At 42.1% G+C, this 13,486-nt stretch overlaps 1 protein-coding gene across 2 annotated transcripts in view; it reads left to right on the top strand.

The window, feature by feature from the left end:
- Positions 1-13,486, top strand: part of galnt14 (UDP-N-acetyl-alpha-D-galactosamine:polypeptide N-acetylgalactosaminyltransferase 14 (GalNAc-T14)) — a 65,024-nt gene that overhangs the window by 33,769 nt on the left and 17,769 nt on the right. For both annotated transcript variants that reach the window (XR_007967958.1, XM_052096295.1), the window contains exons 4-5: positions 9,424-9,491; positions 9,716-9,781. Coding sequence is in view for 1 of the 2 variants with exons in the window: in XM_052096295.1 (XP_051952255.1) it covers positions 9,424-9,491; positions 9,716-9,781 (134 nt within the window). In the remaining variant the exon portion in view is untranslated. The remainder of the gene's footprint in view (positions 1-9,423; positions 9,492-9,715; positions 9,782-13,486) is intronic.

The following is a 13,486-nucleotide window of genomic DNA, read 5'->3' as shown; positions in this document are numbered from 1 at the left end:
CATTCCCTCAGACTCTCCTTTTGGCTACTTATCAGGTTGAACAGAGTGTGAGAGAGAGAGAGATGAGAAACGAAGTATGCAGAGAGGCTGTTTGTTTTTTCTTCGCCCCTCAAGTATTGTCAGAACAGACCTTGGTGACGTGCACAGGACAAAAACTATATTTCCTCTTGCCTAAAGATGAGCAATTTCCACTGAGGACTCAAACAAGTGCAGTTCAGGAAATGGATGACATGGGGCATGATGTGATTTGCTAGAATGGCTCTAAACAAACTTTTAACATTCTTGTATGAATGTAATGGGTGACATACACTGCAAGATAAACCGTAGGCTCTTTTAAGATGACTATCATAGAAATGTTCAGTCCCAGTTACTCAGTACTCAGTGTGTTTTTTCCAAATAGAACACAGATGAACTTTCGATTAGATCAGCCCCCCTTGGTTAGCATCGCTTGCTCTGACATGCTTTGCAAAACTTTCGATAGGAATGAATTTGAGATTGCCATGAACAGCGCATTTTTTGGCAAAATATTCTCATAAACTTGGAATGAAGAGTGAAGCATTTTATATGATTTTTTTTTAAAGAAATTGTTATATTACACCGTAAAGTGGTTGAAACAGTAGAGACTGTAAATCAGAATGGAGGAAAAAAATTCTCACAGTCACCTGAAAAGAGTAAAGTGTAATTTAATAGCACACCTGATAAGGTGTAAGTGAACAGAACTGCATATAACCCATCTACAGCACACTCGCTATGGTGTTGTTAACTCTTTATTTTCGGTTTATGCCTGAAATTACTTTATGTATTGATGCAGGTCATATTAATGTTAATTTACTTGCCTTAATTTACCTCAGAGTAAATGTAGGTGTCCTTGATGATGTTATGTATGCTCATTTTGGAATTAAGACTCGGTTTAAACATGCTCTTCAAGATTGTATCCAAGTGTTACTATGGCCATGTACACACTGCAGCTAAATACAGTTTTCAGTTGACCTTTTAGCATTTAATCCTGTTCCATACACATAATTTATGGGAGTGACAACTGCATTCTACGGCCAAATTAACCCCCCCAAAAAAAAAAATTGCATACATTTCACAGTGTGTACGGAACCGAACAACTAGTTGTTAATGACGTGATTAATAGTGTGTGTGAGATGTGTCTGCCTTCTCCTGGTGTAAATTACGCAGAGTAATTCAGAGTAAAAAGTCTGTTAATTCATATATTTAAGTCGGTCTCTCTGCACTACTCTTTTCAGCCCTGCTGTCTCACAGTATCCTATACATAACAGTCCAGAGAAAGCATGCACATTGTTTTACAGCAGCCGCTTAGGCACTCATGAACAAAATGTGTTTGTTGAATAATCTCTTTGTTCAAAAACAGCTAACAAAAAATATGTTAAACTGGCATTCATGTTTCTTGTTTACAGGTGCAAGACACTGCATGCAGCATTGCGATGATTTATAAGTGGTAACCATCGCAATTGCGGGATTAACTCCTGCTTTCTGTACACATAGGATCAAAATCGTCACTTCAGAAACTTTGTAGTGTGCACCTGGCTCTAATGATGAGGATCTGTCAAGTAGGAATGTAGAACCAAAATGTAGCACGTTTATTAACTACATGAAAATCAAAAGCCACCAAAAGAAATGAGAGCTGAGCAAAGCAAATAAAACTAAGCAAGAACTCACCAAACTACAAAGGCATCAAATAATGCAAGACAAATGACAGGGAAAACTTAAGGCAAACGCATACTCTATCTAACAAGGGTAGAAACAAGACAGCTGGAATTAATCAAAGGGAACACAGAGAACAGAGGAACAACAAAAACCAAACTTGAAACTAAAACTCTTAAACCTCCTAGTGACCTCTTGTGGCCGCTAGGGAAAATGTCCCAAATATTACAGAGGACCCCCTCCCCCCATCTAAGGAGCAGCAGTTGAAGTGGGGTGGAGCTGAAGGAGTCTCAAGGAATGGTGTCCCAGTGGGCGGAGCCACAGGAGACAAAGCCACAGGAGGCCCAGAAGAGAAGCTGCAGGAGGCAGAGGCTCCAGGGGCGGAGCTGCAGGAGATGGAGCTACAAGAGTCAAGGTCTTAGATGTTATGGCATCTGGGGTATCATAGGGCTCAGAGGTCAGAGCAAGGCAGTTACAGGGGAATGGCCTCCGTGGCTGTGAGTGTTGGCAGCAACTGGGGAGCAGGAGCCCTTCTCCACTTCCGTACAGCCAGGAGCACTGCTGTGGGAATAGCCTCCATGGCCATGGATGCTGGCTCTGGGAGGTATGAGGCTTCAAGCGCTGGCTCTGGGAGGGACGAGGTCTCAGGCGCTTGCTCTGGGAGGGACGAGGCCTCAGGCGCTGGCTCTGGCTCTGGGAGGGACGAGGCCTTAGGCGCTGCTCTGGCTCTGGGAGGGACGAGGCCTCAGGCGCTGGCTCTGGCTCTGGGAGGGACGAGGCCTCAGGCGCTGGCTCTGGCTCTGGGAGGGACGAGGCCTCAGGCGCTGGCTCTGGCTCTGGGAGGGACGAGGCCTCAGGCGCTGGCTCTGGCTCTGGGAGGGACGAGGCCTCAGGCGCTGGCTCTGGCTCTGGGAGGGACGAGGCCTCAGGTGCTGGCTCTGGCTCTGGGAGGGACGAGGCCTCAGGTGCTGGCTCTGGCTCTGGGAGGGACGAGGCCTCAGGCGCTGGCTCTGGGACGGACGAGGCCTCAGGCGCTGGCTCTGGCTCTGGGACGGACGAGGCCTCAGGCGCTGGCTCTGGGACAGACGAGGCCTCAGGCGCTGGCTCTGGGACGGACGAGGCCTCAGGCGCTGGCTCTGGGACGGACGAGACCTCAGGCGCTGGCTCTGGGACGGACGAGGCCTCAGGTGCTGGCTCTGGGACGGACGAGGCTTCAGGCCCTGGCTCTGGGACAGACGAGGCTTCAGGCGCTGGCTCTGGGACAGACGAGGCTTCAGGCGCTGGCTTGTTGACCGTGGCAGGTGTGGGCGCTGGCTCATTGACTGTGACAGCCATGATAGGGGACACAGAGGGAGGGATGACATCCTTATCCTCCACTCTTTCAGTATATGACAAACCACTGAGCAACAGGGTGTAGTCGACGTGTTGTGCCATAGTCCAAGAAACTCCACCACAGGGCAGCATGGAGTACACAGGCTCATTTACTCCCGCATGAAAAAGTCCTTAAGTGCCACATCACTAAAATCTACCTTGCAGGACAAGGCGCAGAAGTACTCCACAAAAACCTCATCTGTACGTTTCCCCTGGCGAAGATTTATAAGCTCTACTGCTGGATTAATTATGGGTCTTGCATTCTGTAAATATGAGGGTCTGGCATTGGTGTTTAGATCCCAAATGCAGTTTGTTTATTTAGTAAATGATAATAAAATGCCATAATGGTCAAACGAATCGAGAGCTAAGCTAAGCTAAGCAAACAAAAACTAAGAACTCACCAAACTACAAAGACATAAAATAATGCAAGACAAAAGAGAGGCAAAACATAAGGGCTATATATACACACACAAGAACTAACAAGGGTAACAAGACACAGCTGGAATTTATCAAAGGGAATACAGAGAACAGTGGCAAAACAAAAAACATACTTCAAACAAAAAGTCTTAAACATCCTAGTGACCTCTATTGGTTGCTTGGGAAAATGTCCCAAATATTACAGTTTTACTATTTTTTTCCCCATATTTTCAATAATTTCTAAAATATTCTGCTTGAAACTACTCAAATATACATAGAATCTCCTATAGAAAGATGGTGGATGGCAACATTTATATATTAAAAAAGTAATAATACCAGTCTTTATAAAGTGTCAGTAGTACCAAGTATGTATGATAATTCTGACTTTGAACGTTCGCATTGTATATGTATGCTTTGTGGAGAGCGCTCATGCTTCATAATATGGCTGTGTGCATGAATCGTCAAATATACTTCTTGGTCAAATTCCTGTTATTGGCGAGGTATTAATGTGAACACAGTCTCCTTTTCTTAAGTGAAGGTAAAAAGTCTGGACAAATAAAAAGAAATTTGTTGTGTAAAAATAACAGATATGTGCTAATGCCCTTTCAGTGTAAAGCCATGCTATTGCTGTCTATTATGTCTTTAATATTAAATTAAATAACAATATTGACAAGAGAAACACTCTTAATATATTCCTTTGTTCTTCATTACTGACTGTTTCTTGAGGAAAAGCTTGAAGCAATATTTACATAAATTATGTACTCTAGCCTTCTCCAAAATTAATTTTCTAATTTTTATAGTAATATTTAACTTTTTACATAAATAAGTGTTCAGTAGCATACCCATATTAGTTTTTGCTGTGTAAATAAATTAGTATAGGTTTTTTTTATCAGTATTGGTTATCAACTACTGACATTTTTGTATTGTGACAGACAACACTAATTTAGAGCCAAACTGACCCATCCAGGTGTCTCAAAATATTTTAGCATTAGGATAGGCTTCAAAGCCAATGCACTATCCTCCTTCAAAGCTTACAATCAATAGAAGGACAGTCACCCCCATAGTCAGTAAAGCAGCAACAGGAAACAGCAGCAGAAATTTATGTTAAAAGTGCTTTGATTTTTTAATTTGTTTTTTTAGTAGGTGTACAAAGATAAAAGTGACAGCATTACATTTGAAGACTTCAATACAATCAAATAACTGCACAAAGAATATGCCACTTGATTGTTTAAAATCTGTGTTCGTGAGAGGAAAAAGGCTGGTTGTCAGATACTTACCGACAGCTCTGTAGAGATGCAAGTTGGATTTGAGTTGTGCGTGTACAATGTCTGCGTGTCTTTCCATGTATGTCTGTATCTGTGTGCATGTATAGTACAGAGAACAGGGAGAGTTGTGATGAATGTGTCTCACTGATTCAGACATGTGGAAACATACCTGTGAGCATGAGTGCAAGCAAAATAGTGTGAGGACAAAGAAAACTGGTTTAGAGGAGGTCTGTTACACTGCAGCATCCCTACTGCATGTACACATCTCTACTGCATGTACACATCTCTTTGACCCCACTGTCTCCTCCACATGCCTGCTTACCTATTTGTATTTTTTTGATAAATAAAAGTTAAAATTGGTCCAGAACAACTGCAGTTTTTTGCTGTGATGTTTTCCAGTCTCTTGCATTATATTATTTAATCAGCCTGAAGATATTCCACCAAATCAAATATTAACAATTCAATTTTGGTAGCTAATAAGACTTTCTCCCAAGAAATGGATATTGTGAGATGAGATGTTGGACTGGATATGAATAATGACCTGTAAAGCTGGATAAGTTATGGGGGTATGTTATGAAATTAAACTGATCTGTACTTGTATTTGATTTCAGAACTTTTAGGATGATAAATTCGGTGGGTCTTGTGTGTACTGAATTTCTTAGTATACAAAAAGGACATTTTTTATTTAAAATGAAGGATTTACTTAAAGCTGCACTACGTAACTTCATGCTCTCTTGCAACATCTCTGGTTAAAATGGAAAATTGGAAGAAATTTGCAGAAGAACACTTTACATCAGTCATGTTGTGGCACTGCTATTCTGGCAGATTAATCTCATGATTTGAGCCACCTGGACATCAACTGTGTATGATCATGACTGGGAGATATTCAGAGCTGTTGTTATAACATGCCATTTTCATGTTGATATTATGTTATATAATGAATCACTTAAAACTGAAGTATTATTTGCTTTAATGAAGATAAAATCACTCCTATTTACATATTTTGGTTTAATATATTTTACACTTAAAGCACTTCTGACACTACACTCAAAGTATTTTTTTAAATAGAGAATGTCTAGGTTACTATTGTAACCCCCATTCCCTGATGGAGGGAACGAGACGTTCTGTCACTAGGGGCTTCTTTCTGGAGCCACGGTTACCTATTATTTTGAGAAAAGGCCAATGAGAAATTGGCGAACAGGATTTGCATGTCCCTCCCCTGGACATACGGGTATAAAAGGTGGGAATCATGCATCTGTTAGTTAGGTTTTGAGAATAAGGTTCAGCCGTTACAGCGGTTTGGTACAGTGTCGTGACAAGGGGGACACAACATCTCGTTCCCTCCATCAGGGAACGGGGATTATAATAGTAACCTAGACATTCCCCTTTTCCCCCTCGACGTTGTGTCGATTGAAGTGACACTAGGTTTCCCATTCAATAACACCACAACACTGAACTGTGTTACATGAACTGCTGATGCAGGTGCAAAGCAAGCTGTTGCGAGCCAAAGGAGCAGGTGTATCAGACTGCATGTAACCTTCCCGGCATCCCTGAGGGGGGGAACAAATGACATGACAAGCATGGTAGCAGGCTGCACCAGCCGCAGCCTTTTGTTCTCTCTCATAGAGCGTTAGATGTGGCTGGGGCAGTTTATGCTATACTACGCATTGGGAAAGGCATTCTTTTCCAATCATATTCTTTCAGGGGGAAAAGACCCCACGGAGACCATGATCTGCCCAGGCTGGTGAGGTCAAACATGTGGCAAATACGTCACATGGCTTACAAGCCACACATGGAAGTGGCGTGGTGGTAGGTCCTGCCTAATGAGGGAGGAGCTCTACAATTACGCCGACCGGGGACACCAGGGACTGCCCAAGAGAGACGCGGGTCCACCTGACAAGGGGACCGTATCACGGAAAATACATCACAGGGGGTTAATGTGATAACCAGCACCTATGAAGCACCAATTCCAGTACAGAGTAATTAGTAACCGTAGTGGGTCTGGTCGGGAATTCCTCCACTAATTTCACAAGCCAGAGAGCTAGGAGGAATAACATACATTGAGCATGAGTTTGAGGGCTCATCTGGGAGTAAGAGCATACGTGTTCGCTTCAGTGGAGGGAAAAGGTGCTATGTGCAAGCGGTAACACCCGGTCGGCTGTACCGTATTACCGAGTTCTACGTGCTTGGACCTAACAAAACATGGGACGAGACCGACTCAACCCGGAGATTATAAAATCTCGCTAATGTATTGGGTGTTGCCCAGCCCGCCACTCTACAGGTGTCTGCTTGGGAGGTGCCGTTGGCCAATGCCCACGAGTATGCCACACTCCTTGTAGAGTGTGCTCTAAGCCACAAGAGGGTGGGCATGGCCTGGGTATGATAGGCCAATGCATTGGTGTCACCGACCCAGTGGGCAAAACAGCGTTCCTTTTCCACTGTACGGCAAAGCTAACAAAGAGAGTCTAAAGCTCTGTATGCGGTTCAAATAGGTACGCAAAGCACGTACCGGACACAGCAACGATAAGGCTGGGTCTTTCTCCTCCCTGGGCAGCACTTGCATGTTCACTACCTGGTCCCTGAAGGGGGTCATAGGAACCTTGGGCACATAGCCCGTTCGAGGTATTAAGAAGACATGAGCATCTGCTGGACCGAACTCCAGGCAAGTGTTGCTGACAGAGAACGCTTGCAGGTCTCCAACCCTCTTGATGGAAGTGAGAGCAATCAGGATGGCCGTCTTCTGGGAGAGGGCACTTAGCTCGACTGACTCTAGCGGCTCAAAGGGGGCTCTCTGAAGGCCCGTGAGGACCACGGAGAGATCCCATGAGGGGAACAGGCATGGCGTGGGAGGATTCAACCTCCAGGTACCTCTTAGAAACCTGATAATCAAGTCGTGCTTTCCTAGGGACTTACCGTACACAGTGTTGCGGTGGGCCATAATAGCAGCTACATACACCTTCAAGGTGGAGGGGGACAGCTGCCCCTCCAGCCTCTCCTGCAGAAATGAGAACACTGACCCGACTGCACACCTCTGTGGGTCTTCAGATTGGGAAGAACACAAGTTTGTGAACAGATGCCATTTCAGGGCGTAAAGCTGCCTGGTAGAGGGACCTCTGGCTTGGTTGATTGTGGCTATGTCAGCTATTGGTAGGCCACTTAGATCTTCCGCATCCTGTCCAGAAGCCAGACATGGAGGTTCCAGAGGTCAGGGCGTGGATGTCAGAGGGTGCCTTGTCCCTGAGAAAGAAGGTCTGAAGCCGTGTCATTTGCGTCAACCCGAGCGGTGCATCCACTGCTGAGGATGCCATATGTTCCAGGAGCCTCTGGAACTGTCACAGTAGATCCGCTGTGCCTTGTCTGAGCGAAATTAGGCAGTTCAGCACCGACTGCGTGCACTCGTTTGTTAGGCGTGCTGTTATTGAGACTGAGTCTAACTCCATGCCGAGAAAAGAGATGCTCTGAACCGGGGAGAGCTTGCTCTTTTCCCGGTTGACCCGAAGCCCTAAACGGCTGAGGTGCTTTAGCACCTGGTCCCTATGGGCACACAGTAACTCTCGAGAGTGAGCTAGAATCAGCCAGTGAGCGGCTGTGAGCACCCTGACCCGAGGAACCAATCGTCTAGACTGAGGGGGGGCAGGAAGTTCCGGTCCAGCCCAACGCTCACGATGGCCAGACATCTGTGTGTCGGTCTCAGACTGGGCAAGTGTACCCGAAGTTGGCAGCTCAGTTGAGTCCTAAATGTCATACGGCGCAGTGCTCTCCGATGCAGCATATAGAGAGAGTGGTAAGGCTCGTCACCTGGTTCACAATGATCTTTAACACCTGTCTCTCATTATAGTGATGGCGGAGGGAGACTTAAGAGCCACGCCACAGCATCAGAGGGGAGAGACCCAAGAGCACGGCAGCCAGAGTGTGCTAATCTTTGTTGTGTTGGTATTTATTTATTTCATAGCAGAGGAATAGAAATCAAGAATAAAGAACTGACCTTGAACTTGCTTCGTTGTCTCCTTACTCCTCCATTGCCCGAACTAAAGACTTTGTTACACAGAGGTAACCATGGCTCCCGAAAGAAGCCCCTAGTGTCACTTCAATCGAAACAACATCGAGTGAGTGACAGACGTGGAACAGAGAACTCAGTCACCTCAATCTCTACCAGAAAGTTTTTATATGATTTTTCAAGTGTTTTATCTACTATTAATGTATATTAAATATCAATTTAAGAAGTTAAACTTGTGATATGTCTGATACGAGTTCAATGGAAGACTTTTATTATTTTTTATATTATATTGTACAGCCTCAATTGATAATGCAAGTGAACCTTAATTCTACTAATTACATAGTATGTCTATGAAATTCACATAACACTATAAATACAAAACATAAAACAAGGATTCAATAATGATGGGTATAAAATCCTTTATTAAACATGAAAATAATATGCTTAAATATGCACTATAACAGTTACAAGAAGTCATATATATTAGTAAACATGTCACGGTAACTTCCCCTGCCAACATAGATTCATCGCGATCGGTAAACACACAAGTAATGTTCGATTCATACAAGCATGACAAGAAATATTAGCTTCAACAACCCTAACAGACAACATATATATAAAAAAAAACATTATAGCATTTAACGTACATGCTGCCATTAAGTTCACAGCAATTTAAACCATTTTAATTCTGTTTCTGTTCAGTGTGTTGAATCGGACCCCTGTTCATCTGATTCATGAGATCATTCTGGTGGACGACTTCAGCGAAGATCGTGAGTAAAAGCACTGTGTATTTGAGTATATTCGAGTTTAATTAAAGTGGGTGAAACAGAGCAATCAAAAGAGTGAGTTAAAGAGAGGACACATTGCTTTCTGTATCTGTAAAACACATATTGATATTTGAATGATGACTGCACTATTTAGTTACAGTAATAATGTATATTTGATAAATATTGTAAGTTACAGTTTAAACAAATAAATTATTTTTTTCTTCCAGCAAATGACTGCCTTCTTCTCACCAAGTTGCCCAAAGTAAAGTGTCTTCGCAATAATCGTAGAGAAGGTAGGCCAGCGATGACATCTGTCTTTTTTTATTTCTCCCAGTGAATTTAATATTTCATACTGGGCTGGCAACACGCCTTTGTAATAACACAAAGATTCTAAAAGCAGCTGTTTGCTTTTCGCTGGTGTGCTGGTGAGTGTTTTAACAGCAGGTGGTGCATTACTGAAAGGATAACAACAGACTGTGAAGATGATTACTGCACACTGACTGAAGCTCTAGTCAGTGTTTCACACTTTGTTATGTACCAGTTCCACAGGTAGAAAACTCAGCAGAGTTGTTCCCCACTATGCACTTGTACTGCCATCCATATCTTTCCATACAGATGAACTTGTGGAATCTAGAGGGTGAAGGAACATGATTAGTTTGCAAACAGCTTGCACAGACACTTGATAAAAAAAATCAAACAACATTTTAGAAATCCATTTGTAAGAAAAAAAATTCTGTGTGCTTCTAACAGAATACATTGGTCTTAAACAGATGAAATACAGCAAATATTGATTTTGCAATTGCTCTTCAGCCTGTGGCAGATTTTATGTTGGCCGTTGTGCAGAATGGCTATTCGAGCCTTTTCAGATGCTTTGGTTAAAATGCCTGCTTATTGTTTAATGAAATCCCATTAGTACAGTTTAACAAAATTATGGCTGTTGAAAGGTTAGTCATCTTTATGGATGGTTACCTTTTTTTTGGCTAATTTAACAGGTCAATCTTGACATATATTTGCATGTCCAATTTTGTAAGTTTCTCATTTAGTTTATTAGCACTATGCTTTAATATCATTGGGCCAAAATGGATTTGTATTTTAATAACTATATTTTATTTGCTCTCAAGGAAATGTAAGTCCCCCTGCAAAACATGGCACCAGGGTAGGGTGTTGCTACAATGTTTGCTAGGTGGTTACTTACTGGCCCAAGTCAAAAAATTAATGAAATTAAATTTTAACTGGTTGCATAAAACACTTTGTATATGCAAAATCCTCTGAAGGCTACTTTAAACACTACTGCCATCGATGACTGAGGTTTTCATCTTTTTGCGTAAGCATATGTGTTTGGGTGTGCTGTGTGTTATACCGCCCGATATCAGTAACATTATGCCGCTTTTTAAGTCGCTTTGGACTATAAATAACAGGACCTTTCACTTAAGGACAAAACAAAAGAGATATACTCCAGAAAATATAGTAATACTTAGGCTTTGGGATTTGATTAGATCCCTCACCCTAGGTTTCAGCAATTGCAATAGTGATATTTGCAAAAGTACCACTAATGTTGATATAATGTAACATTCAATCTGAAGTATAAAAAAGACTTTGCAAAGTTCTTATTAGTAATTAGGGCTGGGGAAAAAATTATGCTATTACAAATCACAATATATATATATATATATATATATATATATATATATATATATATATATATATATATATATATTAATGCTTCAGTGATTCATAGATTAAATATAGGAAGCTATATTTGGGCAGAGTTCCACAGTAACAGGTGAAGATGCGACAGTTGGAGCTAGAGGCGATGAAGGTCAAAAACAAAGAGAATTAAAATAAAAAGTCTTAATTGTCAGTGACGCCCTGACTAAACTTCACTTTATTTAAACACACAGTGTGTAGCGCACACTCCTAACCTTTTATTTCTAAACATCACAGATTTCTACGTGTTGTAAAATGTATGTCAATTGACATGCTTACCTGTCCACTCCTCCCCGGTCTTGGAACAGAAGTGAACCTGGTAAATTAATAACCAGAGTATATGAAGCATGTAAACAGGAATGACACACAGTTAGCCCAGACAGATTGACAACATTTACCAAAATACCAACAGTTAATAAAACAAAAATACAAGAGCGGTGTGGCAGGGCGGAGGGCGGGGCCGGGTTGTGATTATACACACCCGGTCCCTTATCAGGCTAATTAAGCCTCCGAGTGGGATAAAGGCCGATGGCAGACGGTGGTGCGACGAGAGAGAGATAGTTTACGGACATGTCCGTCATGTGTGTGTTTTGTCTTTTGTTTCAGTTTAACAATTAAATTATTATTTATATTATCAAGCCGGTTCTCACCTGCTCCTTTCCATCTAAATGACGTTACAAGTGGTATTATCCAAAACAGCAAACGAATGCAGAAGTTTGTAGCGGAAGTCATCACCCCTCTCTCCCAGATGGCTGCGGTCTTATACAGTGCACATCCATCTGGTTAGGCAAGGAGAGTGATGATGTCAGAGAAGAAAATGATGATTGATTGGGGGTATATACAATGATTATATCCTAGGTAGTGAGAGTGAGCTTACAGTAAGAATGAGAGACAGTACATATTAACACAGTTAAACACAGAACGGAACGTAACAGACATTTTGTCTCATTAATTCTTTACGTTTAGTCCTTTAATGCTACATCTCTCTCTCTGCTACAGCAAACAAAGCGCCATTTGTTCACTGGCGGACATCAAAATCCTCTGCTATGATCAATGTTCCTGTTATTATGCTTAATCCGAAAGTTAATTTGAGAGGTGTTGTGGAGAGTATTTGTCAGGAGTCACTCTGCAGATTCTGTCTGACACTGCTTTAATAAATAGTTTAGCTATAAAAAGGCTTATCAAACTGTTGGATGCTGTGAACTATTTCACGCTCCCGCAATATTTAGAATCTAACAGCCAGGGTAATCATGTTCAATTTCGCACATTTACCCGCCTCTGTCGACTGCGCATGTCAAATAACATGCTACGAAATTGGGACTATAGGTGAATTGTCATGTGTCATAATTCAGCTCCAGAAATGTATGTTGTAAAATTATCATTGTGATAATAGTATTAGCCTATGGTAATATAAGTTATATTTTATATTCTAAAGTAACAAAATTAGTTTGATAAATTAAAATTATATATTGTATATATTTAGTCTATTTGTTGAATAAAAATGGACATTATGCAGCCTTACACATGGGTTCCATGGGCTCTAATGGCACTTTTCCACTGCACGTTGCAGTTTGACTCGCCTCAACTGTACTCACTTTCTGAGCTTGCAAGTCCATTTCAGTTTAGTACCACCTCAACGTGGGTGGGATTATAGGCTGATTCGTCATAGTTACGCCACCTCTACAGCCGTGACATCATCTTAAACGTGACACAAACTGACCAAAACAATAACATAACTGCTAGCTGTTAGCTACTAGCTCATTATGCTGCATAAAGCAGTTGTTGCATGGTGATTTTACACAAGTGTAAAAGTTATATTGGCCTGCTTGTTTTAGAAGCAAGCTTCCAGTAGCTGGTCAACTAAATAAAGTGAAGCTTTCAAGCAGAGTATAGAGTTAACATAACAAAACATACCATCTTCCATCGTGGATCAACGCCAGTCCAGGGCATTCTCCCTCCCATTGCTCGCCGGTTTAGATAGTGTCCATCTGGTCGAAATACTTCCACTTTTCCTTGATAGTCCTGTAGTCACTTTTAAGTTTATTTATTTTTTACTTTTCCCTACACTGTTTGTAGGTCCAGTGGTAGCCATGTGTGGCCAACAGCTGAGACACTTCCTGAGAGACTTTATCGCCTCGCTCATCGCTAACGAGTGGACCGTCTGCACCTCGTTTATTGACCACGGCGTGGTTTTGCGCACAGCCATTTCTTTTTTCACAATTCGAAAGTTGCGTGAACAAATGATACTGTTATCGCTGTTGCTAACTTTAAAACTAGCATGTTGATGTCAT

Source organism: Xyrauchen texanus, chromosome 28 (assembly GCF_025860055.1).
Source record: "Xyrauchen texanus isolate HMW12.3.18 chromosome 28, RBS_HiC_50CHRs, whole genome shotgun sequence".
In the NCBI taxonomy this organism is placed as follows: domain Eukaryota; kingdom Metazoa; phylum Chordata; class Actinopteri; order Cypriniformes; family Catostomidae; genus Xyrauchen; species Xyrauchen texanus.
This window is presented reverse-complemented; position numbering and strand designations above follow the sequence as displayed.